Source organism: Ixodes scapularis, unplaced genomic scaffold (assembly GCF_016920785.2).
Source record: "Ixodes scapularis isolate PalLabHiFi unplaced genomic scaffold, ASM1692078v2 ptg003730l_1__unscaffolded, whole genome shotgun sequence".
In the NCBI taxonomy this organism is placed as follows: Eukaryota; Metazoa; Arthropoda; class Arachnida; order Ixodida; family Ixodidae; genus Ixodes; species Ixodes scapularis.
This window is the reverse complement of record NW_024610351.1, coordinates 58,132-83,491: the sequence shown is the minus strand read 5'-3', so window position 1 is coordinate 83,491 and position 25,360 is coordinate 58,132. Positions and strand designations below refer to the sequence as shown.

Below are 25,360 nucleotides of genomic sequence, written 5' to 3'. Positions count from 1 at the left end.
TTTTGTTAACGCAGTTAACAGCCCCAACCAAAAGCGAGCTCTGTTTCTTTCAGACCAAGTACAGACAGTCATGGATCATAAGAAATCGCTAGTACAAAAAGTGCGTAAGCAGGGCTGCTGACTGACCTAAGTTTTGTGTTGTACTTTCTACAGTATTGATAACAAGCTACAGTAAAATATAAAAAGGTTTGGATTTTGCGCTGTCCTTAAGATACACTGAAAAGGGAGCACTTCCTAAGACACCGTAGTATAGACCTAAATAGATATGAAAGAAACAGGTTATCATAGAGAGAATAATTTTTCGTAATAATTCACAGTGAACAGTAGATTCACAGTGTATGGATGCAAGTAAAAGCGTTAACGAAAATTATATATTTTTATGTAATTTACCGCAGCCAGATGAATACACCGCACCGCACCTGTTCCGACACACCATAACATATTCAGCAGAGTTTTTTTCTTCGTACTTACCTCGGCATGTGAAGCCATCATCTGACAACTTTAGGCCGAAGGGACAACCACAGTACGCACTTCCATTTGTGTTCACGCACTCGTGGGAACAGTTGAGGATTTTTTCATCGCACTCGTTTATATCTGCGGGCGAATAAGGCTTTAAAATGTGTCGCTTAAAAAAACACAAAAAAACTGCAACTGCAAAAAAAAAAAAAAAAGTACACACAAAAAAGAAAAGAAGGAACTCCGAGACGAACAAGGCACCACCTTCCAACATTTGTGCTTAAATGAATGAATGAATGAATATCACTTTAGCCTTTGATTCGGGCGCCGAGTTGCGCCATCTAGCGAGTAGTTTAAACTTTTTGTCTAGCGATTATAATACCAACTACTTTTGTAGCTGTACTAACGCACAACAAGGTGAACAAACGACAGCTGATCACAAAAGTCAGAATCGTACACTAAATAACGAGGTAGTAAATGACTAGTCCCTGAAGAATTCCCTGGCGAATTGCGCATATGCCTAGCGGTTACTATGAATAATGGACCTTTTCCACATACCGACGACACCAGGCGGTGACTGTACGAACCAAAAATCGAGGAAGTGACCTACCTGGCTTCCAATCGATAATGGAGGTCCATTATGACTAGAATCCGTCTCGCCGTACGTAACATGGCATACGGCAAAGGTCACGGTCTCAGTCAGCCAATCAGCGTGTGAAAGGAAGTCACGTGACTATATTCTATCTTAGTAGATGCGCGCAGTGCTATCAAAGCCACTGGAAGGACGACGAGGAAGGCCGATGTTGTACAAATTTTGAGTACCAGGTTAGTGTTCTAGGGCAGGGGTCTCAAACGCCTTCGAGTATGTGGGCAAGATTCCCCACAGCAGTTAAACGTTTCACGTTGGAAAGAAGCCGACTTCCTAGGGACATCCCAAAAATTTTCTAAGGAAGGAACTTTGCGCTCTCTGCTTTTCGTAAGCTCAGCGTTTTGACATCTTTAACTTTCATTTGAGCACTTGATGTTATAAGAATATTTAAAAAAACACCACATTACAGCACTGGCAGTTTTTAATAGGAGGAGAGCAAGCGCACTGGTCCTTGCCCTGTCGTACAAATTACTATAGCTCAACAGGCATAAAGAAAAAAAAATCTTCATACGGCAGTTTTTGCTTTCCTGACAATTTTGTTTTGCAGCATTGTAATAAAATACTTGTATTTTAAAGGTATTGTTTGAGAGCAAGAAGCCCGAGCGCAAAGCTTTACCGTTAGCAGATGCTGCTGCTGAGCGAGACTTCGTGCAGCCGAGGTTGAGCAAAAAGCTCGCGCTTCTAGCTTAGTATTGGGTCCGTTGTTGTTCCTCATATGTATAAATTAAGTTTGAAACTGTATAAAATTTACTAAGGTGTTCGTATTTTGCTGATGACATAAAGTTCTTCTGTCATATCTTTTCGAAACAGACTACGAAGCGCTGCAGTCTCAAATTTTGAATGATTCAAAGTGGTGCTCGAAGAACATACTGCCTCTGAACGCGAACAACACTGACGTTATCTTGCTTTCAAGGCGTAGATATCCCTTACATTTTAAGTACAGGTTGGAAAACAGTAATGGTGCTCGAGCTGATGTGATCAAGGACCTTGGTGAGTTAGTCGATTGCTAACTCATGTTCAAATCTCGTGACACACATATTTGTTGTACGTTTTAAATTGTGTCACACGATTGCGCGTATGACTCGGTACTTGGAAGCACTTGATGCTATGTCACGTCTATTTTGGGCATTGGTTGGGCCCCATCTTGAATTGGCTTCTGCCGTGTGGAACAACTTACTGGAAAGTGAATGTAAGCGTACTGAAGCGGTACAAATGCGTTTAGTTTGCATAGTCTATGACAGGCATTTTCCGAGGAGGCTAAAACTTCGAATACCATTGTCTTGCTAGGAATTTGAGCCCCAGCACCTTAGGTTGCCGTAGAAATCGCCGAGATGTAGTGTTGATACATAAACTCATCCAAGGTCATACTGATGTACCGGATATTTTAGGCAGCATGCAACTACGCATGCCAGCTATATTCGCGCGACAGTGCGTAACGTTTCATCCCGAGAAGATATTTAAGGGATCACCCTTATATCAAAATTAGGCCTCTAGCAACAGCCATTTTCAGCACGATCTTTTTTCCATGTCTTATTTTACCCCTGAACGGTGGAAGGTACCTGTAATATGATTTAGTACGACTTAGGCCCTCCGATGGGCTTTTACGCGCTTGACATCGTTGCATGTATTTTTTTAAATATTTTTTATACGTGTAAGTGACATTTGTAATGCACCAATGTGTAAAGCTTTAAGGTGTTTTTGGGCACGTAATAAACGCCAACATCAACGACAAGTCGTTGTATCGCTGTGCCGGTCGGTTTATTTGAAAAAGGGCTGATAATAAAATATTTAGACGAAGCACTAGTACTCAGTTAAACAAAAAAAAAAAAGCAAAATGTCTGAACACGTTGTATGAGCAGAGCTTCATTTCATGCAAAAATGAATTCCCGATATTAAGCTTATTTTAGGCGAATGTAGTGCTCGAGGCATAGAAACGGAGCTCACAGCCACCGGATGCACGCGGGCCGCCTGTTTTGAGACCCGGGTATAAGGGTATAAGGGAAGAGTTCCCGCTTCCCTTATTATCCGACTGCACGGGTTGCGCTCTCTCCCTATACCTAAGGGAAGTGATGAAACGTGCTTTGCTTCCGTCGCCCTGATTGGCTTGAGAGGGCCTTAACGTTTGCTCTTTACCAAGTTACGGGGAAACTAATTGTAGTGATGTGCATTGCTGAACAGAGAACGAGGCGAAGTAGGTTACCTTCGCAGCCTTGTCCACTGTTCGATGATTTCCGGAAGCCGCCGTCGCACACGCAGTCGTCGACAGACGCGGCTCTTGAAGCAATCGTGTGGGTATTGGGTGGGCATCGTACGCAAGCCTCTCCCTTTGGATCCTTGAACGTGTTTTTTTGACAGTCTTCGAAGAAAGAGGAAGAATTGAACATGGATATGCACATAGCACGCCGTTTTTGACTCCGAATATGACTGAAGCCAGAAACTGTGAGCGATTATTTATTTCACAACCCGCAGGACCCGAGGGCATTGCAGAGGGGAGTGTGTTACTAAGACGTCTTCTGCATTAGAGTTTAAGAGCAGGGACATTATGTAAATCTAGGTAGGTGCGAGTTGAGTTGGTGTTCGCCAAAGTGTTCATAAATCTAACTGCACAAAGTACCGGGGTTACATTTTTATTGTAGTTACGCGATCGTTGCCAATTGCTAACGGTGTGAGGAAAAAGCGAGGAGAAATCGGGTTTTTTTAGTTACCATGACATTTTCTGCACGATGCCAAGATGAGTACCGAAACGTAGAGGTATTGGTGTTAATAAATTGCCGCATAATCACTGAAACCAATTAATTTTTTTTAACAAATAGTTTAGGTAAGTTTTAGGAAAAAAACAACCTAAATTGCACATTCGTGACAGAACCGCTGCACATTTTTTAGTACCTCCCACTGTTGCGCTACTTTCCATAAAAAAAATTAAATATTTAATGAAAACATATATAATCTCGCCTTGAGGTTCAGCACATTAATCATGATTTACCTCGAGCAATGTCTGTAAATGTTTGTTTCTCGAATAATTCAAGAAAATGTTTCCACTACAGTTTTTCTTCTGCAATGCAACTTCGTCCAAATGTAGGTATAAAAATTAGAGGATGACACTTAAGACTGCTTACATGTAGGAGTGCGAAAGTATCCCTACAAGCATCTTGCTGCGTGCTTGTAAGAGCTGCGTACAGCTCTGATTGTTAGTGCTCCACAAGCAGCGCTGCAGAACTCGTGATACAGTAGTGCACAGGAAGAGGGAGAGGGAAATTCCCGCTACCCCTCCCCCTCCTACCACGCGTGACACGTGACCCTAGAGGGGGGAGAGAGTGGCGGTCGCACGCGCGCCACCCTCTCTTTTACCGGCGCGCGAGCCGCAGCGCCAGGAGAGGGCTTTTCTGTGGGGTGGCGTTCCTTGGTACTATGACGCGTCGCAGCCAATGGGATTTTAGGGTCCGTTTCGCTCAGCCAATGGGAAAATAAGAGTTTATGGCTCGTTTTTTGCGGTTACAGACACCGCTGGCTTCGCTCCATGGGATAGTTATGCTTTCGCGTTAAAAATACCGCAATCTACCAATGTCTCAGTTATTATTTTGTTCCTTTGTAACGTAATATCGGCTTTAAAAAAAGTTGGTAAACTATCTTTTATTTACTATATGCAGGCTTACAGGCCTGCATAAAATACGAGTAATATGCCTACAGTTTTTGCGGTAGACCCTGTGACTATGGATGTAAAAGATTTCGTATCTACTTAATCTCAAATTATGTTCTTTCAAAGCGGGACAGATATCTTAGAAACATATCTGCGTCCCCAATGAACACAAACCGTCTGAGTTTAATTGCGCATGAAATGGATGGTACCTTGACAACGCCCTCCACCGAGCGAAATCCGTCCTGGATGACACTTGCACCTGTAACTTCCGTCAACGTTTTCGCATACATCCCCGCAGCCATGCCGGCCCATCGAGCACTCGTCAATATCTGTGCATTGCGGGAGGCAAGAAAAAGTCTTTCGTTATCTCTTTCTCGATGTATTTTCTTTGATACAGGTTTACTGTGCCGAACATGTCATGATCTTTCGTAACCACCGAGATCAACTTTACGCACTCTGTTTGAAATAGTCGCTTATAATATTGTAAGAATTATGTCAGGCCCACGGTAAAAAAATACGCACAAAAAAAACAAGAAAAAAAAACATATACACTTAAGACAGAAGCGTTCTACGGCCACTCGATAGATGGTGCCACTGTGCTAGTCTCTTAAGCGGTTTTAAGAAATCAAAACACACTCGTGCATAGGCAAATGCAAATGTATGTAGCTGTATTTAGCAAGAGGACGACATTGGCGGATTGCTGTCGTAGTTTACCCTTACACTTTATCGCGGAAGACCGAGATGTGTACTCAAAATAAAGTACCCCCCCCCCCCCCCCCCCCCCCCTTTTGGTGATATTTTATACCACTGAGTTTCGATAGGAATATTTCGGTCCAGCGCAAAAAATTCAGACATATTTGTGATTACACGTTCGGGATAACTGTGGTGTTTCCTAGAACTTTGGAGAAAGTTCAACTCACCTACGCAATTTCTTCTAGTTCCGTCCAGTTTGTATCCCTGGAAGCATGCGCAGTAGTAGCTACCTTGGGTATTTTTGCAGATGTTCGAGCAGGGATGAGTCGAATGCGAGGAGCACTCGTCGATGTCTTATATAAAAGCAAAGGAAAAAAAAACTTAAAATTTGAAATGAAACAAAGATCGGCTCTCGCAATCCGAATCTCATTTTCAATAAGTTTACTTGATATTATGAAAGTAGAGGCAAGCGAATATGGTTAGAATGACGGCGACATCGAGTACCATTGTTTACTGCAGTATATTTTAGAGTCTCCTAACAACTAATTTGTGTTCTGGTTCACAATAGGTGCCGAGAACACATTATAAATGTTCCCTTATTATCCGACTGCACGGGTTGCGCTCTCTCCCTATACCTAAGGGAAGTGATGAAACGTGCTTTGCTTCCGTCGCCCTGATTGGCTTGAGAGGGCCTTAACGTTTGCTCTTTACCAAGTTACGGGGAAACTAATTGTAGTGATGTGCATTGCTGAACAGAGAACGAGGCGAAGTAGGTTACCTTCGCAGCCTTGTCCACTGTTCGATGATTTCCGGAAGCCGCCGTCGCACACGCAGTCGTCGACAGACGCGGCTCTTGAAGCAATCGTGTGGGTATTGGGTGGGCATCGTACGCAAGCCTCTCCCTTTGGATCCTTGAACGTGTTTTTTTGACAGTCTTCGAAGAAAGAGGAAGAATTGAACATGGAGATGCACATAGCACGCCGTTTTTGACTCCGAATATGACTGAAGCCAGAAACTGTGAGCGATTATTTATTTCACAACCCGCAGGACCCGAGGGCATTGCAGAGGGGAGTGTGTTACTAAGACGTCTTCTGCATTAGAGTTTAAGAGCAGGGACATTATGTAAATCTAGGTAGGTGCGAGTTGAGTTGGTGTTCGCAAAAGTGATCATAAATCTAACTGCACAAAGTACCGGGGTTACATTTTTATTGTAGTTACGCGATCGTTGCCAATTGCTAACGGTGTGAGGAAAAAGCGAGGAGAAATCGGGTTTTCTTAGTTACCATGACATTTTCTGCACGATGCCAAGATGAGTACCGAAACGTAGAGGTATTGGTGTTAATAAATTGCCGCATAATCACTGAAACCAATAAATTTTTTTTTAACAAATAGTTTAGGTAAGTTTTAGGAAAAAAACAACCTAAATTGCACATTCGTGACAGAACCGCTGCACATTTTTTAGTACCTCCCACTGTTGCGCTACTTTCCATAAAAAAAAATAAATATTTAATGAAAACCAATATAATCTCGCCTTGAGGTTCAGCACATTAATCATGATTTACCTCGAGCAATGTCTGTAAATGTTTGTTTCTCGAATAATTCAAGAAAATGTTTCTACTACAGTTTTTCTTCTGCAATGCAACTTCGTCCAAATGTAGGTATAAAAATTAGAGGATGACACTTAAGACTGCTTACAAGTAGGAGTGCGAAAGTATCCCTACAAGCATCTTGCTGCGTGCTTGTAAGAGCTGCGTACAGCTCTGATTGTTAGTGCTCCACAAGCAGCGCTGCAGAACTCGTGATACAGTAGTGCACAGGAAGAGGGAGAGGGAAATTCCCGCTACCCCTCCCCCTCCTACCACGCGTGACACGTGACCCTAGAGGGGGGAGAGAGTGGCGGTCGCACGCGCGCCACCCTCTCTTTTACCGGCGCGCGAGCCGCAGCGCCAGGAGAGGGCTTTTCTGTGGGGTGGCGTTCCTTGGTACTATGACGCGTCGCAGCCAATGGGATTTTAGGGTCCGTTTCGCTCAGCCAATGGGAAAATAAGAGTTTATGGCTCGTTTTTTGCGGTTACAGACACCGCTGGCTTCGCTCCATGGGATAGTTATGCTTTCGCGTTAAAAATACCGCAATCTACCAATGTCTCAGTTATTATTTTGTTCCTTTGTAACGTAATATCGGCTTTAAAAAAAGTTGGTAAACTATCTTTTATTTACTATATGCAGGCTTACAGGCCTGCATAAAATACGAGTAATATGCCTACAGTTTTTGCGGTAGACCCTGTGACTATGGATGTAAAAGATTTCGTATCTACTTAATCTCAAATTATGTTCTTTCAAAGCGGGACAGATATCTTAGAAACATATCTGCGTCCCCAATGAACACAAACCGTCTGAGTTTAATTGCGCATGAAATGGATGGTACCTTGACAACGCCCTCCACCGAGCGAAATCCGTCCTGGATGACACTTGCACCTGTAACTTCCGTCAACGTTTTCGCATACATCCCCGCAGCCATGCCGGCCCATTGAGCACTCGTCAATATCTGTGCATTGCGGGAGGCAAGAAAAAGTCTTTCGTTATCTCTTTCTCGATGTATTTTCTTTGATACAGGTTTACTGTGCCGAACATGTCATGATCTTTCGTAACCACCGAGATCAACTTTACGCACTCTGTTTGAAATAGTCGCTTATAATATTGTAAGAATTATGTCAGGCCCACGGTAAAAAAATACGCACAAAAAAAACAAGAAAAAAAAAACATATACACTTAAGACAGAAGCGTTCTACGGCCACTCGATAGATGGTGCCACTGTGCTAGTCTCTTAAGCGGTTTTAAGAAATCAAAACACACTCGTGCATAGGCAAATGCAAATGTATGTAGCTGTATTTAGCAAGAGGACGACATTGGCGGATTGCTGTCGTAGTTTACCCTTACACTTTATCGCGGAAGACCGAGATGTGTACTCAAAATAAAGTACCCCCCCCCCCCCCCCCCTTTTGGTGATATTTTATACCACTGAGTTTCGATAGGAATATTTCGGTCCAGCGCAAAAAATTCAGACATATTTGTGATTACACGTTCGGGATAACTGTGGTGTTTCCTAGAACTTTGGAGAAAGTTCAACTCACCTACGCAATTTCTTCTAGTTCCGTCCAGTTTGTATCCCTGGAAGCATGCGCAGTAGTAGCTACCTTGGGTATTTTTGCAGATGTTCGAGCAGGGATGAGTCGAATGCGAGGAGCACTCGTCGATGTCTTATATAAAAGCAAAGGAAAAAAAAACTTAAAATTTGAAATGAAACAAAGATCGGCTCTCGCAATCCGAATCTCATTTTCAATAAGTTTACTTGATATTATGAAAGTAGAGGCAAGCGAATATGGTTAGAATGACGGCGACATCGAGTACCATTGTTTACTGCAGTATATTTTAGAGTCTCCTAACAACTAATTTGTGTTCTGGTTCACAATAGGTGCCGAGAACACATTATAAATGTTCCCTTATTATCCGACTGCACGGGCTGCGCTCTCTCCCTATACCTAAGGGAAGTGATGAAACGTGCTTTGCTTCCGTCGCCCTGATTGGCTTGAGAGGGCCTTAACGTTTGCTCTTTACCAAGTTACGGGGAAACTAATTGTAGTGATGTGCATTGCTGAACAGAGAACGAGGCGAAGTAGGTTACCTTCGCAGCCTTGTCCACTGTTCGATGATTTCCGGAAGCCGCCGTCGCACACGCAGTCGTCGACAGACGCGGCTCTTGAAGCAATCGTGTGGGTATTGGGTGGGCATCGTACGCAAGCCTCTCCCTTTGGATCCTTGAACGTGTTTTTTTGACAGTCTTCGAAGAAAGAGGAAGAATTGAACATGGAGATGCACATAGCACGCCGTTTTTGACTCCGAATATGACTGAAGCCAGAAACTGTGAGCGATTATTTATTTCACAACCCGCAGGACCCGAGGGCATTGCAGAGGGGAGTGTGTTACTAAGACGTCTTCTGCATTAGAGTTTAAGAGCAGGGACATTATGTAAATCTAGGTAGGTGCGAGTTGAGTTGGTGTTCGCAAAAGTGTTCATAAATCTAACTGCACAAAGTACCGGGGTTACATTTTTATTGTAGTTACGCGATCGTTGCCAATTGCTAACGGTGTGAGGAAAAAGCGAGGAGAAATCGGGTTTTCTTAGTTACCATGACATTTTCTGCACGATGCCAAGATGAGTACCGAAACGTAGAGGTATTGGTGTTAATAAATTGCCGCATAATCACTGAAACCAATTAATTTTTTTTAACAAATAGTTTAGGTAAGTTTTAGGAAAAAAACAACCTAAATTGCACATTCGTGACAGAACCGCTGCACATTTTTTAGTACCTCCCACTGTTGCGCTACTTTCCATAAAAAAAATTAAATATTTAATGAAAACCAATATAATCTCGCCTTGAGGTTCAGCACATTAATCATGATTTACCTCGAGCAATGTCTGTAAATGTTTGTTTCTCGAATAATTCAAGAAAATGTTTCCACTACAGTTTTTCTTCTGCAATGCAACTTCGTCCAAATGTAGGTATAAAACTTAGAGGATGACACTTAAGACTGCTTACATGTAGGAGTGCGAAAGTATCCCTACAAGCATCTTGCTGCGTGCTTGTAAGAGCTGCGTACAGCTCTGATTGTTAGTGCTCCACAAGCAGCGCTGCAGAACTCGTGATACAGTAGTGCACAGGAGGAGAAAGAGGGAAATTCCCGCTACCCCTCCCCCTCCTACCACGCGTGACACGTGACCCTAGAGGGGGGAGAGAGTGGCGGTCGCACGCGCGCCACCCTCTCTTTTACCGGCGCGCGAGCCGCAGCGCCAGGAGAGGGCTTTTCTGTGGGGTGGCGTTCCTTGGTACTATGACGCGTCGCAGCCAATGGGATTTTAGGGTCCGTTTCGCTCAGCCAATGGGAAAATAAGAGTTTATGGCTCGTTTTTTGCGGTTACAGACACCGCTGGCTTCGCTCCATGGGATAGTTATGCTTTCGCGTTAAAAATACCGCAATCTACCAATGTCTCAGTTATTATTTTGTTCCTTTGTAACGTAATATCGGCTTTAAAAAAAGTTGGTGAACTATCTTTTATTTACTATATGCAGGCTTACAGGCCTGCATAAAATACGAGTAATATGCCTACAGTTTTTGCGGTAGACCCTGTGACTATGGATGTGAAAGGTTTCGTATCTACTTAATCTCAAATTATGTTCTTTCAAAGCGGGACAGATATCTTAGAAACATATCTGCGTCCCCAATGAACACAAACCGTCTATTGCGCATGAAATGGATGGTACCTTGACAACGCCCTCCACCGAGCGAAATCCGTCCTGGATGACACTTGCACCTGTAACTTCCGTCAACGTTTTCGCATACATCCCCGCAGCCATGCCGGCCCATCGAGCACTCGTCAATATCTGTGCATTGCGGGAGGCAAGAAAAAGTCTTTCGTTATCTCTTTCTCGATGTATTTTCTTTGATACAGGTTTACTGTGCCGAACATGTCATGATCTTTCGTAACCACCGAGATCAACTTTACGCACTCTTTTTGAAATAGTCGCTTATAATATTGTAAGAATTATGTCAGGCCCACGGTAAAAAAATACGCACAAAAAAACAAGAAAAAAAACAACATATACAATTAAGACAGAAGCGTTCTACGGCCACTCGATAGATGGTGCCACTGTGCTAGTCTCTTAAGCGGTTTTAAGAAATCAAAACGCACTCGTGCATAGGCAAATGCAAATGTATGTAGCTGTATTTAGCAAGAGGACGACATTGGCGGATTGCTGTCGTAGTTTACCCTTACACTTTATCGCGGAAGACCGAGATGTGTACTCAAAATAAAGTACCCCCCCCCCCCCCCCCCCCCTTTTGGTGATATTTTATACCACTGAGTTTCGATAGGAATATTTCGGTCCAGCGCAAAAAATTCAGACATATTTGTGATTACACGTTCGGGATAACTGTGGTGTTTCCTAGAACTTTGGAGAAAGTTCAACTCACCTACGCAATTTCTTCTAGTTCCGTCCAGTTTGTATCCCTGGAAGCATGCGCAGTAGTAGCTACCTTGGGTATTTTTGCAGATATTCGAGCAGGGATGAGTCGAATGCGAGGAGCACTCGTCGATGTCTTATATAAAAGCAAAGGAAAAAAAAACTTAAAATTTGAAATGAAACAAAGATCGGCTCTCGCAATCCGAATCTCATTTTCAATAAGTTTACTTGATATTATGAAAGTAGAGGCAAGCGAATATGGTTAGAATGACGGCGACATCGAGTACCATTGTTTACTGCAGTATATTTTAGAGTCTCCTAACAACTAATTTGTGTTCTGGTTCACAATAGGTGCCGAGAACACATTATAAATGTTCCCTTGGTCCTAACCGGTCAAAGACAGTCGATGGCAGCATACGTGGATGCTCGGTTTCATGGAAACTTGCCATGTACAAAGAACAAAAGCACGATGATTTAAAAATAGCGTAAAAAACTTCAATACATAGATATTGATACTATAATGTAAAATATATTTCTATATTCCGGGCCAGTGCTTTGTTTTAAGGTGCAATGAATGAAGTAGCTTGAATAGGGTACTGATGTCAAAAGACAGCAGAAGGTCGTCGCAATGCCACCATTTTAAGGTGGCCAAAGGGAGTCCTAGAAATGATTTGGAACTTGTAAACTTTCAAAAGTGATGAACAACTGTGCTATTTACTTGCCTTCACAGCCGGTCCCAGTCTCGCTCAACGTGTATCCTTCCCTGCAGCTACAGCGAAAACTTCCAATGGTGTTGTTGCAGATGTGGGCACACAAGTTGCTGGTCCCGGAGGAGCATTCGTTGATATCTGTGATGTTCGCAACGCAAGAAGGCAGGAGCTTGAAACACGTCAATGTATGTTCGACACTGGTGAATATATGAGGGTGAAGCGTTGTAGGATGCTTCTGCTGTCGTCTTAATTTTAATTTTTTTTAAGGCACTGGTATGAAAATAGCTTTATATTCAAGTTTATCATAAACGTTAAGAAATGTGGAGTTGCTACGAAGTCGACCATTAAGCGGCATCCGTTTTTTTTTTTTCACACCAATGCTGAAACGAAGAGGAACGACTCTTAATACTTATTCCTAGAAGGAACACAAGCTCCTGGCTAGAACAATTTTTGTCCAAAAATCGGCTGGTGATACTCTTTTTGAAAACGAAGGGATATCCTGAGAAAGGGCTCCGCAGCATATAAGATGAGATTTCACATACCCGACTGACATGTGGACACAATTTAAGGATAGGTCCTGCCAAAATGGATTTGAATACTCTTAATTTTCATCAAACACCACCATTGAATTTCGATGACTTAAGTCATTAAAGTGCTGTGCATGCTGCATTGTTTTTCCACACCAAATAAACGTTTTTCCGCACTCTAAGACTTATTTTATTAGGAAAGGTCAGATTGGCTTATTGAAAAGTGAGCTTAGTTTTAACGTCATGCAATTGTCTTTGCAATAAATAAAATAAACTTAAGTAGGGCTGTGGAAATAGTGCTTTGAATTAAATACCGATGCATCATCATAGTCTTCGACGTGTTTAAGACAACCACTACACACTGGCTTTCTTTACAGCGCTGAAGCTAGCAATGCCGCGGCGCTATACCATTCTGAGCAATCTCCACACACCCCTGATTATAAGTAATGAATTACTTAATTACACTGCGAATTGTACGAGTTTTTATCTGGCTAAATTCCATTAAAATTACCTATTTGGTACTGCGTATTAGTTTGGTTATAATACCTTCGCATGTCCCGTTGACTGGAGCAAATCCTATCGGACATTCCGGCGTGACGCGATCCGCGTCTTTGCTTCCGGACGGTGTCTCCTCCTCCATCCCAGAACCCTCGATGTCATCAATCCCATCGCTGCTGTTTGAAAAGCCAGTTGAGTTTGACGGCCAGATATACTCATACGTGTCCTCGGGTACAACAGACAACTCTGGAAAAGAATTGAAAATAAAAATGAAGACAGCCAGAAGTCACGGCGACTGTTTATCCAATGATACCGACAATTTTCTCTCTCTCTCTTGAGTGGAGCGTTGCACTCATGGCACAACCAGCAGTTTCCTGATATCTGCTGTCAAGGGGCAGTAGCAAAAAAGAAGAAAACGATATGAATCTATATTGAGCAGCCTACATTTCCAAGTGCCAGTTGGCCAGTCATATATTTCTAATGATTCCGAACACCTGCTACACTTCGCTTCCCCTTAAAGGGGCCCTGCAAGGACTTCTTTTACTTGTTTCTAATTTGCACAGAACCTGAGCGCAATGAACGTAGTAACTTAATGAAACTTTTCGTTTCTTGAATTTAGCTTTATTTTAAAAGTTGTAGGCAAACTAAAATGTCAAAAACATGAACAAATAAACCTCCTTCATGACGTCTTTGGTCGCTTGAGTGGCACTGAACTAGAGAAGGGGTAGTGAGCTCAGCGAGCGCTCACGGCTGCCGCACTCCGTATCGATGGCTCGAGAGGGCGCCTCTAAAGCATGTTCTGGCTAGGCTGTATGAAGCGGGCAGCTGCAGGGCGACTCGCATTGCATTTGTTGCGCGATTAAACACTAATTCGGCATGACACTTCATTGGCCACAAACGACAGCAAACACGGCGTAAAAATCAGTTCAGAACGGGAGCCACTTCGCGCTGCCATGCCGCCGAAGGGCCAAACCGCAAACCAAAGCTGCTCGCCGAAGGCCTTCGGAACGCTCGGAACCGGTCGAATCCTCGACTTCAGCGCCGCCGCGTACCTTGCTACGCTCGCCGGTCGTCGGTGCGTGATACCACTATACCTTTATAGTATGCGGCGCCTTTTCCACCGCTTGGTGGCGGGTATATCAACGGGTCATTTCTTCTTTCCGTGCTTTATAAACTGCATTTGTTTCTTTTCTGATCTAAAACTCCGAACAAAACCCACTTTTATAAATACCTGAAACGGCTCGGCGCCACTTATAGTTTGTATTTCGACAAAAATTAAGTTTTTGGCGGCTCTGACGAGGAACAAAGTTTTTGGCGGCTCTTACCAGGACCAAAGACGTCTCATATCGAGCGCTTTCGACACCGCGGGTCGCCCCCGTAGGTGAAGGAGGTTTCCGCGTCGTCCGGTTAAAATATGGCGCACTGATAGTTAGTTTGACGCTTAAATATGATTGCAGGGCCCCTTTAAAGGGCAACTCTTGTCATTATTTACCGCATTTGGGATAACGACTGTTTTCAGCTCAGTCTGTGTCCCTGAATTGTCAGGTTTTATTTTTTTTTTCAATATCATCTGTAGTTTTACAAATACCACGGCTGAAAGTTTGATTTCGGGCGTCCTCCTCTCCTCCTGCCGCTGAATTTGTTCATGGGTGACGTGACACGAGGCCGTGGCGTCCTTTTCCCCGCTAAAGTTAGCGGGGAAACTGAATTGGTGCTCAGGTCACGTGACCTAATTTTCCCCGCTATATTTAGCGAAAACACTTAGCCCGATAAAGTTAGCGAGAAAATTTTTTTGTTAAATATAGCGGATAAATTTTTCCGCTAAATTTAGCAGGAAAATTTCCCGCGAAATCTAGCAGAAACATTTCCTCCGCTAGATTTAGCGGAAAAATTTCTCCGCTAAATATAGCGGAAATATTTTTTGGCTAAATTTAGCGATAAAATTTTCCCACTAAATTTAGCGGGAAATTGTCCCGGTTAACTTAGCGGAAAACTTTTTCCGCTAAATTTAGCAGAGAAACGTCCCATAATTCAACGCGCGGTTACGCCGACGCCGACGCCGCACATTTCGGAAACGGGCGCCTAAGAGCTGCACTCTATAACAGAGCTGAAATTTTAAAAGGCCAAGTCATCCTCAAAAGGCGGCTTTGTTCCTTCTTCTGGTACTTAGAAGCCTTGGATCGTCTTTATTTTTGTTTTATTTGGTGTGCGATCATGGGCCCATTTAAGGATGATTCGGCTTAATACAACTTCAGCTGTGCATGGAGTTTTGTGTTGTTCGTCCCGTTTTTCCTTGGGTCCTGGGTTACCATGTTCAAAGAGTATCCGTTGCTGCAGAAATGCGACTTTAAGGGGAAGGATCTGGAAGCATGCTTCACTCACTGTCGCACGAAACCCCGTCGGTCGAGAGCTCTGTCCCGGGACTTATGCAAGAGCAGCTGTATCCATTGTTAGGTGAAGGAGTGCAACGCTCCTGACATGGACCTTTGCCATCGTTGCCCGAGCACCCATTTAAAGCTGTAAGGAATCGATAGTCCTCACGAGTTACTGTCAGAATACACATTGGACACTTTTTCAGCGGCTCCGTTTCAAACTAACGCTACCGAAATATTTTGTTAAGGTTTTGCATTAAAATTATGTTTTTAACCCCTTCCGAATTTCAGTGACATAATTAGGACGCCTCGACAGGGGCGGTAATATATTCTCTGTTTATTTTCTCTATCTGAACGCAAACAAAAAGGTTTACGGCGTTGGCGGTTAGTGCTAACTAAATATTGGCGTTTAAGCTATTATTATCATGCAACCATTCTATGACATCAGTAAGTTGGATAAGGCAGGAGGCAAAACAATATTTATGGCGCTGATGAGGAGTTCTAAATAAAACCTGGGATTTTCGCTATCACGATCACGCAGGCATTGTCTGCTACTCAGGTCTGTTAATGTAAGAGGAAAAACGAACTTTACGAAGCTTATAACAAAAAAAAAAACGGGCTTTCCACTATCATGATTCAGCAAGCATTGTCTGTCGCCCATGACTCTGCTCGGGCAGATTGTATTCTAAAACATGCATAACTGTATCACTCTTTATTACTTCAGTGAACTTGGGTGCTACGGGAACACTTTGCATTCAGCTGACCAAACATTTGGTGTACAGTTCAGCGTCCTTTAAAGAATGTGTAAAACATCGTACAGGTAAGAACCTTTCTTTGAAACGAAAGTGTGTAATACTAACCAATACAAGTCTTGTTATCATCGGCTAAATTCAGTCCTGACGGGCATAAGCAGTACGCAGAACCATGAACGTTTTCACAAACATGGGAACATCCGAAGTTGCCATCACTGCATTCGTCAATATCTACAATTTGGAGCGAAAAAAAACATTAGTCACGCTACAAAACTATGCCAGGGCTGGAGAAAGGTGAGTTTTCAGACACCCACAGGATGATTTTAATACGAGGGCTGCTGTATTTATTAGAGCTCACCGACACACGACGCCCCGTTTTCGGCGAGCTTGAGTCCGGGGCTTGAACAAGAACACTTTTGTTTTTTGCCAGGCAGAGGAGTACACTGTTCCTGACACGGACCCTTTCCATTGTTGTACGAACATCCTCTGACGTCTAGAACAAATGATGTATGCTGCATTTGGAAGGCACTGGGACTGTCACCACGGTCTTATGTAAAGAATGGTCGCATACAGCCGATAAACTAAATCTTAAAGAAATGTTTTATACACGACCGTCCGTTGATTCGCGGGGCGGAACATTGTGAAGTGAGGGAAAGGGTAAAAGCAAAGAAAAGCCGGTGCAATAAAGACTAAGGTCTGCGTAGAATGGCAATCTTGAGAACAAGCGGAGTGCGCTTTAAGCTTCAAGTTCCGTGCACTCTACTTGATTAACAGGGTAGGTCATCGGATAAAGTTAGACGTCCGTAAAATGGCAAACTTATTAGAGAAAAAAAAATAGAAATATGATTACTGCGCACTGTTTACCTCTGCACTTCTTTTTGTCTGCGGGATCTACCTCATATCCTTCGGAGCATATGCACACGTGCGATCCTAGCGTGTTGAAGCACTGATGCTGACAGCCTCCATTTTTGTTTCTGCACTCATTGATGTCTGAAACAGAGTAAAGCAAGCGGTGACGTATTGTAGATATTTTATTAGGGAGTTTACTTATGAAGGTGTCTATGATACTTCGATACGTCACGGCCCCTCTACCTCTTTGCCGGTAGGACGGGACCTGAGTTCAAGAACCTAGGTGGCTGCATTGTGAAATCTTTAGAACTTTAGGAGATCAGCCGGCACAAATTCGAACCACTCCCCCACTGTCGTGGCAGAGGCAGCGGTAACATAGAATCTGATGCAGTGTCGAGCAAGATGCGACCGCAGCGCCGGCTTGCGGCCACTCCGGGACCAGAGCTCCGGTGACGAGGGATAGCACAAGTGAACGGAGAAGACGAAAGCGTTGCGCCGCCCTGCGGCTTTCTCGTGAACAGCGCTACAGGGGCAGAGATGTTTGGGTTGCGCCCTCGTACGGTTCCTGTTCTTGACGTCATGACTAGGATTCGCTTAACCTTACTAGATTACCTCTAGGGCTCTGGGCGTCGATTAAAAGTTTTAACCCGATTAATCCCCACCCTTGAGTCGATTAATCGGTCGCGTTCATTTCCATGCATATTATTTCTAAATAGTCAAAATTAATATTTGTTTTCTGTTTTTGCATTTGCTGAATACGAGGTGCACTCTTAAAAAAAAGGTTACAGTTGTCACAACTTTTAGAGTAACTTGCTTGTCCCTGGGGTTCATCTCGAAACGTTAACAAAGTTACCCTTTCCGCTTGGGAGCAATTTTTACACCCTATGTCAGGGTGCACCTATGCTCCTTGGGGGACAACCTTATCCCTAATGGGGTGCAATAGCCTTTAAGGGCGTAATTTTACTTCCATTAAGAGGCAACAGAGCATACATTTGGTTCGAAGGTTTTACCCTTTTAAAGAGTGGCAGCGCATGCTGTAAGGGTGTAAATTCACCTCTTCTAAAGGGCAATAACAGTCAACCAGCTTACACCCTTTCTGGGGCTGCCTCAACGTATACCATAAATAATACTGATTGGGAAACTGCGGAAGCTGCCCATAAAAGCCTGCATACAAAAACTGGCCCCGCTCAGTATTCAAGAACCAAACAAAACGCCATCGCGTCGCCGCCATGTATCCCGCAGCGACCACTCAGCCAACTCCAAGGCTGCACGTATTCGTTCAATGAACAGGTGGCGCCTTCTCGCAGTAGCAAGAGCATCGTATACGGTAGCGTTCCCTGCTACTCTTCAATTTTTGGCTTTGATCGGCCATTTCGGCACCGAAACGTAAACACGTAGGTTGCCCACCCCTGTCTCCCAAGCGGACGATTGACGGGGTGAGCGGAGTAGCGCCCTCTGCGGGAGTTCTACAACTGAGCTCTTTGTATCGCCGTGACGTCACCAGTTGAGATCCTGGCTACTTATCACCAGCTGCGAAGGTAAGTTCGATGGTGTGCGCGCGCAAAAATGCACGGTGCGAGCTTGGGCTCATCACGTTCACAACCGCCGTCAAAGTTGATAGTATGACATCGCTCTCATTTACGTGGATGAAGGCAGAGTTAATTCCGCTTGAGACGTCATACGTTGCGTTTGGCCAGTTGTGGAAAGCCGACCACGCGCCAAAGAGAGCGCGCGCTTAGCAAAATCCCGGAGCTCGCTCGTTTAGTCCGTGCTGGAGTATACAGCGCGTGGCATGCGCTACTCTATGTTCGATCACGTGATGCGAGCCGCGGGAGTAACTCGGATACACTCTAGTCGAGCAAGACGTTCGGCTGGCACTCGTGTAGATCCAGTGAGGAGACGAGAGCTGCATCATCGTATGATTGGCACTCGCGTTATTCTTTTCCGTCGCTGGAGTGAGAGCCGGAAACGGTTAGAAACCAACCATATCACACATTCTGTGTTACAATACTGCCTTATTTTTTTATTCTAGTTTACTCTGCTTACCTACCGTAATATCCCGAGTCATCGCCCATCCCCGAGCCATCGCCCACCCCATTTTTTGGGCCAATATCGATTTCCGAAAAAACACCGAGTCATCGCCCACCCCTTCAAATACCCCAGAGCGGACTCTGCGATCCCGGAACACTCATCCTACCCGAATGACGCGGCCGCGGACCTTACAGTTGGAGGACGTCCGTGACAAAGTAAAACGAAGGAGGGAAAGACACTTCTTTTTGTTTACGCATTTCCTCCGTGAGCGACCCCAGAGTGGTCGTGTATCCGTGCGAAAAGAAAACGATGGAGATAACAAAATAAGAGTTTGTTAATGTAACCGCGGAGTGTTAGGTCAAAGTCTGTCTCCGCCGAAGTAAGGTCACCGCGAACCCGCTCCTTCTTCCCGCCCGTCGCGACCGCGGTTGTGCAATATTTTAGGCAAAGCCAACGCGTAAATAAAGCTTTGCTGGAACGCCCTACACAGACGTTTGCAGAGCGTCCCAACCGTGCATTGATAGCCCGCCGTGCACGGACGCACGTATGTACGCACCAAACAAGAAAGTTGCGCAAGAGCTTGCAATTGACAAGGCGCCCGACTTGGCCCGACGCCAAAGTATTTGCCAACGCCACCGCCGGCTTTCCCGCTTTCCCAGCATTGCTCTTGGTCGCTTCTTTGGTCCGCTCGCTCGCTCGCTCGTTGCGCCTGGTCGGTTTTTCTATTTTCTTGTAGACTTTTCTTTCTTTTTTTTACTAACTAGGAGAACATAGTGGTGACATTCTGTCACGAAACAAACGTTCGCGCTATATGCAGATCGGCGGTGTTTCTAGCGCGTATGCAAGCAACGGACTTCGCTATAGTAAAATATTCTTTCGTGAGCATTTTTTTCTATAAAACAATGAAACTAAATCGAGTTTTGAGTTTGATGTATCTCTTGTGCATAAGCGCTAGATACGCAGAGAAAAATAGGCGTTTTTTTCCGCTTTTTTTTAAGTGTTTGTGCTCACCCACCGAGACATGGCCCACCCCACTTTTTTAATGAATTTCAGGTGGTAGGGGGGTGGGCGATGACTCGGGATATTACGGTAAGCATATTTTTTTGTAGTGATAGAATCCTGAAGGACAAGAACATATAACTTTGCGACCATTCCATGTGCAGTTGTGGGAACAGCCTCCGTTGTTAACGTTGCAGGGATTTGAGGGTCTCTGTGTCACCTTCGCATCTGAGAAAACGCGAACACACAACGACTATCAACAGAATGCTCATACCAAGGTACAGCTACAAGCAACGCAAACTGTAATTCGGAGGGTCTCGTCATTACACGTAACCACGAAAATAATACATATCTGAAAAAAAGGCTGTCTTTTCGAACGATCTATGGCTATCAGTATATAGATAAGAGGTGGTCAGACGGACATATTCAAAGCGTCATACAAGGAACCATGTTAAATGAAGAGCAATAATAAAAAAGGGGAAGTGGCACTTCTTAAAATTGCTTTTCCTCTCAATTGGTGGCCATGGCGAATACAACTCATAAAGCCATTTGCCCAATGCACGTACATTTTCTTTCTATACTTCATTTTAATTTTTTTTAAAGGGGGGGGGGGGGAGGGGGGAGGTTATGAGCGAGTAGCAAGCCAGACATAGGCCCCCGAAGAACCGCATGAAGCTCGCCAGCAGCAGTTTAGCCACTCCTGCTTTATATAATCTACGATACATTTTCCGTATACAGCATCTGCTCCCATCAGGCAGCCAAAATCCAGCAAATGTTTTTGAAGGGTACTGACGAGACCAAGAAAGTTATTTTCCGGCCAATCAGAAGAACATCACGGTTTAAACAATAGGCCAACTATTTTAAAGTTTGATATGATTGGGAGGAAAAGAAATGAAATGCAGAAGGCCGGCAATTTCATCCGAACCTATCTCTGATATCAGTGAAAAATGTGGTAGTACTTTGCATTATTGCTTAACATGTATAACTGTATCACTCTTTATTACTTCAGTGAACTTGGGTACTACGGGAACACTTTGCATTCAGCTGACCAAACATTTGGTGTACAGTTCAGCGTCCTTTAAGGAATGTGTAGAACATCGTACAGGTAAGAACCTTTCTTTGAAACGTAAGTGTGTAATACTAACCAATACAGGTCTTGTTATCATCGGCTAAATTCAGTCCTGACGGGCATAAGCAGTACGCAGAACCATGAACGTTTTCACAAACATGGGAACATCCGAAGTTGCCATCACTGCATTCGTCAATATCTACAATTTGGAGCGAAAACAAAAAATTAGTCACGCTATAAAACTATGCCAGGGCTGGAGAAAGGTGAGTTTTCAGACACCCACAGGATGATTTTAATACGAGGGCTGCTGTATTTATTAGAGCTCACCGACACACGACGCCCCGTTTTCGGCGAGCTTGAGTCCGGGGCTTGAACAAGAACACTTTTGTTTGTTGCCAGGCAGAGCAGTACACTGTTCCTGACACGGACCCTTTCCATTGTTGTACGAGCATCCTCTGACGTCTAGAACAAATGATGTATGCTGCCTTTGGAAGGCACTGGGACTGTCACCACGGTATTATGTAAAGAACGGTCGCATACAGCCAATAAACTAAATCTTAAAGAAATGTTTTATACACGACCGTTCGTTGATTCGCGGGGCGGAACATTGTGAAGTGAGGGAAAGGGTAAAAGCAAAGAAAAGCCGGTGCAATAAAGACTAAGGTCTGCGTAGAATGGCAATCTTGAGAACAAGCGGAGTGCGCTTTAAGCTTCAAGTTCCGTGCACTCTAATTGATTAACAGGGTAGGTCATCGGATAAAGTTAGACGGCCGTAAAATGGAAAATTCATTAGAGAAAAAAAAATAGAAATATGATTATTGCGCACTGTTTACCTCTGCACTTCTTTTTGTCTACGGGATCTACCTCATATCCTTCGGAGCATATGCACACGTGCGATCCTAGCGTGTTGAAGCACTGATGCTGACAGCCTCCATTTTTATGTCTGCACTCATTGATGTCTGAAACAGAGTAAAGCAAGCGGTAACGTATTGTAGATATTTTAATCAGGAGTTTACTTATGAAGGTGTCTATGATACTCCGATACGTCACGGCCCCTCTACCTCTTTGCCGGTAGGACGGGACCTGAGTTCAAGAACCTAGGTGGCTGCATTGTGAAATCTTTAGAACTTTAGGAGATCAGCCGGCACAAAATCTCCCCACTCCCCCACTGTCGTGGCAAAGGCAGCGGTAACATAGAATCTGATGCAGTGTCAAGCTAGATGCGACCGCAGCGCCGGCTTGCGGCCATTTATTTTAAAAACTCCGGTGTATTTCGATGGAACGTCTCACGACGAGGCTAAAAACGGTGATTATCGGTGAAAAAAAAAGCGGTTGATCACAGACAGAGGGTTCCAATTTAATTCACATAGTTCATACACTTGTACTCTAGGAAGCAACTATTTCTCACACTTGGTTATTATAATAGATGCAAGCATACTTTCTTGCTTGCATCTACACGCAAGGAACGTGCTGCCGTCATGGCAGCACGTTCCTTGCGGTTCGCAACCCGCAATCATGAAAACGCACGCTCCTGTACGACACGGACGTTGGCAGTGTCTTCCAGGAACCACAGCAACCTCTGAATACATGGCTTGCACCAACATCACTTGTCCAGACACAATGAGGAAAAGGCACGAGAGAGCCTACCCTCCACTAGTGTTAATTTTTCCACAAAAGGGGGCCATGGGAGACACAATAGGGGAAAGGCGTATGAGAGCTGAGCTTCCACTGCTTTCACTAGACGCTTTTGATTCCCAGAAAGGAGGGCAGACTGGCGTCACCTGCAAGCCATGTATAAACACTGGAAGAATGCAGGATCCACGAGATAACACGTTTGACGAACCTCTAGGGGGAAAGGGTTTCGCTAAATCGGAAACTAGCAACGACCGGTTTTTTTCGGTTTTAATCAGGGCGAAAATATCCAACCACCGGTGTTTTTCGGTTTTAACCGATTTTATATTTTCGTCACCGACGGATGTTTATCCGTGTTTTTCGGTTAAAACCGGAGAATGCACACCCTAGGCATAAGTGAACGGAGGAGACGAAAGCGTTGCGCCGCCCTGCGGCTTTCTCGTGAACAGCACTACAGGGGCAGAGATGTTTGGGTTGCGCCATCGTACGGTTCCTGTTCTTGACGTCATGACTAGGATTCGCTTAACCTTACTAGATTACCTCTAGGGCTCTGGGCGTCGATTAAAAGTTTTAACCCGATTAATCCCCACCCTTTAGTCGATTAATCGGTCGCGTTCATTTCCATGCATATTATTTCTAAATAGTCAAAATTAATATTTGTTTTCTCTTTTTGCATTTGCTGAATACGCTGACGTGACCGTGACCCTCAAAAAAAAATGAAAGCCGCTTACAACTCCCTGTAACGCCGAATTAGAGCGCAGCTCTTGAGGAGGAGGAGGGAAGGGCACTGGGGGGGGGGGGTTAAACTAACCAGGGGGGGGGTCACGTTACCTTGGGGGTCACGTGACCCCCAATGCCGTTGATGTCATCACTGACGTCACTGATGACGTCATCAGTGACGATGACGATGCGGGTACCGATGACGTCATTAGTGACGTCACTGATGACTTCACCAGTGATGATGACGATGACGATGCGAATGTAGGTGACGTCATCAGTGACCTCGCTGATGACGTCATCAGTGATGATGACGATGACGATGCGGATGCCGGTGACGACATCAGTGACGTCACTGATGACGTCATCAGTGATGATGACGATGACAATGCGGATTCCGGTGACGTCATCAGTGATGATGACGATGACGATGTGGATGCCGGTGACGTCATCAGTGATGATGACGATGACGATGTGGATGCCGGTGACGTCATCAGTGATGATGACGATGACGATGCGAATGTAGGTGACGTGACCTCGCTGATGACGTCATCAGTGATGATGACGATGCGGATGCCGGTGACGACATCAGTGACGTCACTGATGACGTCATCAGTGATGATGACGATGACAATGCGGATTCCGGTGACTTCATCAGTGACGATGACGATGTGGATGCCGGTGACGTCATCAGTGATGATGACGATGACGATGTGGATGCCGGTGACGTCATCAGTGATGATGACGATGACGATGTGGATGCCGGTGACGTCATCAGTGATGATGACGATGCGGATGCCGGTGACGTCATCAGTGATGATGACGATGACGATGTGGATGCCGGTGACGTCATCAGTGATGATGACGATGACGATGTGGATGCCGGTGACGTCATCAGTGATGATGACGATGACGATGCGGATGCCGGTGACGTCATCAGTTATGACGATGACGATGTGGATGCCGGTGACGTCATCAGTGATGATGACGATGACGATGTGGATGCCGGTGACGTCATCAGTGATGATGACGATGACGATGTGGATGCCGGTGACGTCATCAGTGACGATGACGTCATCGGGGGGTCACGCGACATCGGCGGGGGTCACGTGACCTCGAGGAGGGGGCCACGTGACTTCGGGGGGTCACGTGACCCCCCACGAGGTCACGTGACCTTGGTGGGGGGCTCGCGCGGTGCATTATGGGACATTTCCCATGATGCACCGCGCGGTTACGCCGACGGCGACGGCGACGGCGACGGCGACGGCGACGGCGACGCCGACGCCGACGGCGACGCCGCTCAAGCCGGAAACGGGCCCCTAAGAGCTGCGCTCTAAAAAAAGTGAAAGCCGTTTACAACTCCCTGTAACGCCGAATTGGAGCGCAGCTCTTGAGGAGGAGGAGTGAAGGGTACTGAGGGGAGGGTAGACCCCTCCTCCTTCTCCTCCTCCTCCCCTCATTCTTTAATATGCTCCGGGAGGGGGGGTGTCACGTGACCTCGGGGGGGGGGGGGTGTCACGTGACTTCGGGGAGGGGGCCACGTGACCTCGGGGAGGCGTGACCTGGGGGTCACGTCGGGGTAACACCCGTTTTCGGGGTAACACACGAAAAAAAAAAAAAAGAAATGGCTGAACGCTACAACGCTTCTGTGCTCCGATCTCTGAGCGATGTGGTTCTTCAGAATAGTGAACGCCAGGAGACATCTATCTGCTCGAATGAGCTTGCATATTTCGCTTCACGCACCTGCGC

General features: G+C 45.0%; 2 protein-coding genes across 2 annotated transcripts in view; both read right to left on the bottom strand.

Annotated features, from left to right (window-relative positions):
* The window catches only part of LOC115309350 (fibulin-1), a gene marked incomplete at its 3' end in the record, with an annotated part of 75,180 nt that extends 74,450 nt beyond the window's left edge, over window positions 1–730 (bottom strand). Inside the window, exons 1-2 of the mRNA XM_042288434.1 lie at window positions 721–730; window positions 472–594 (exon numbers count right to left, since the gene is read on the bottom strand). Coding sequence (XP_042144368.1) covers window positions 472–594; window positions 721–730 — 133 coding nt within the window. The remainder of the gene's footprint in view (window positions 1–471; window positions 595–720) is intronic.
* Window positions 731–13,203: 12,473 nt separating this feature from the next.
* On the bottom strand, window positions 13,204–17,456 carry LOC120838580 (multiple epidermal growth factor-like domains protein 6). Its single transcript, XM_040208567.2, has 6 exons — window positions 17,429–17,456; window positions 17,179–17,304; window positions 16,673–16,807; window positions 16,423–16,545; window positions 15,573–15,707; window positions 13,204–13,436 (listed from the first exon to the last, which is right to left on the bottom strand). The coding sequence occupies exons 1-6, from the start codon at window positions 17,454–17,456 to the stop codon at window positions 13,204–13,206; spliced, it is 780 nt and encodes a 259-aa protein (XP_040064501.2).
* Window positions 17,457–25,360: the final 7,904 nt, after the last annotated feature.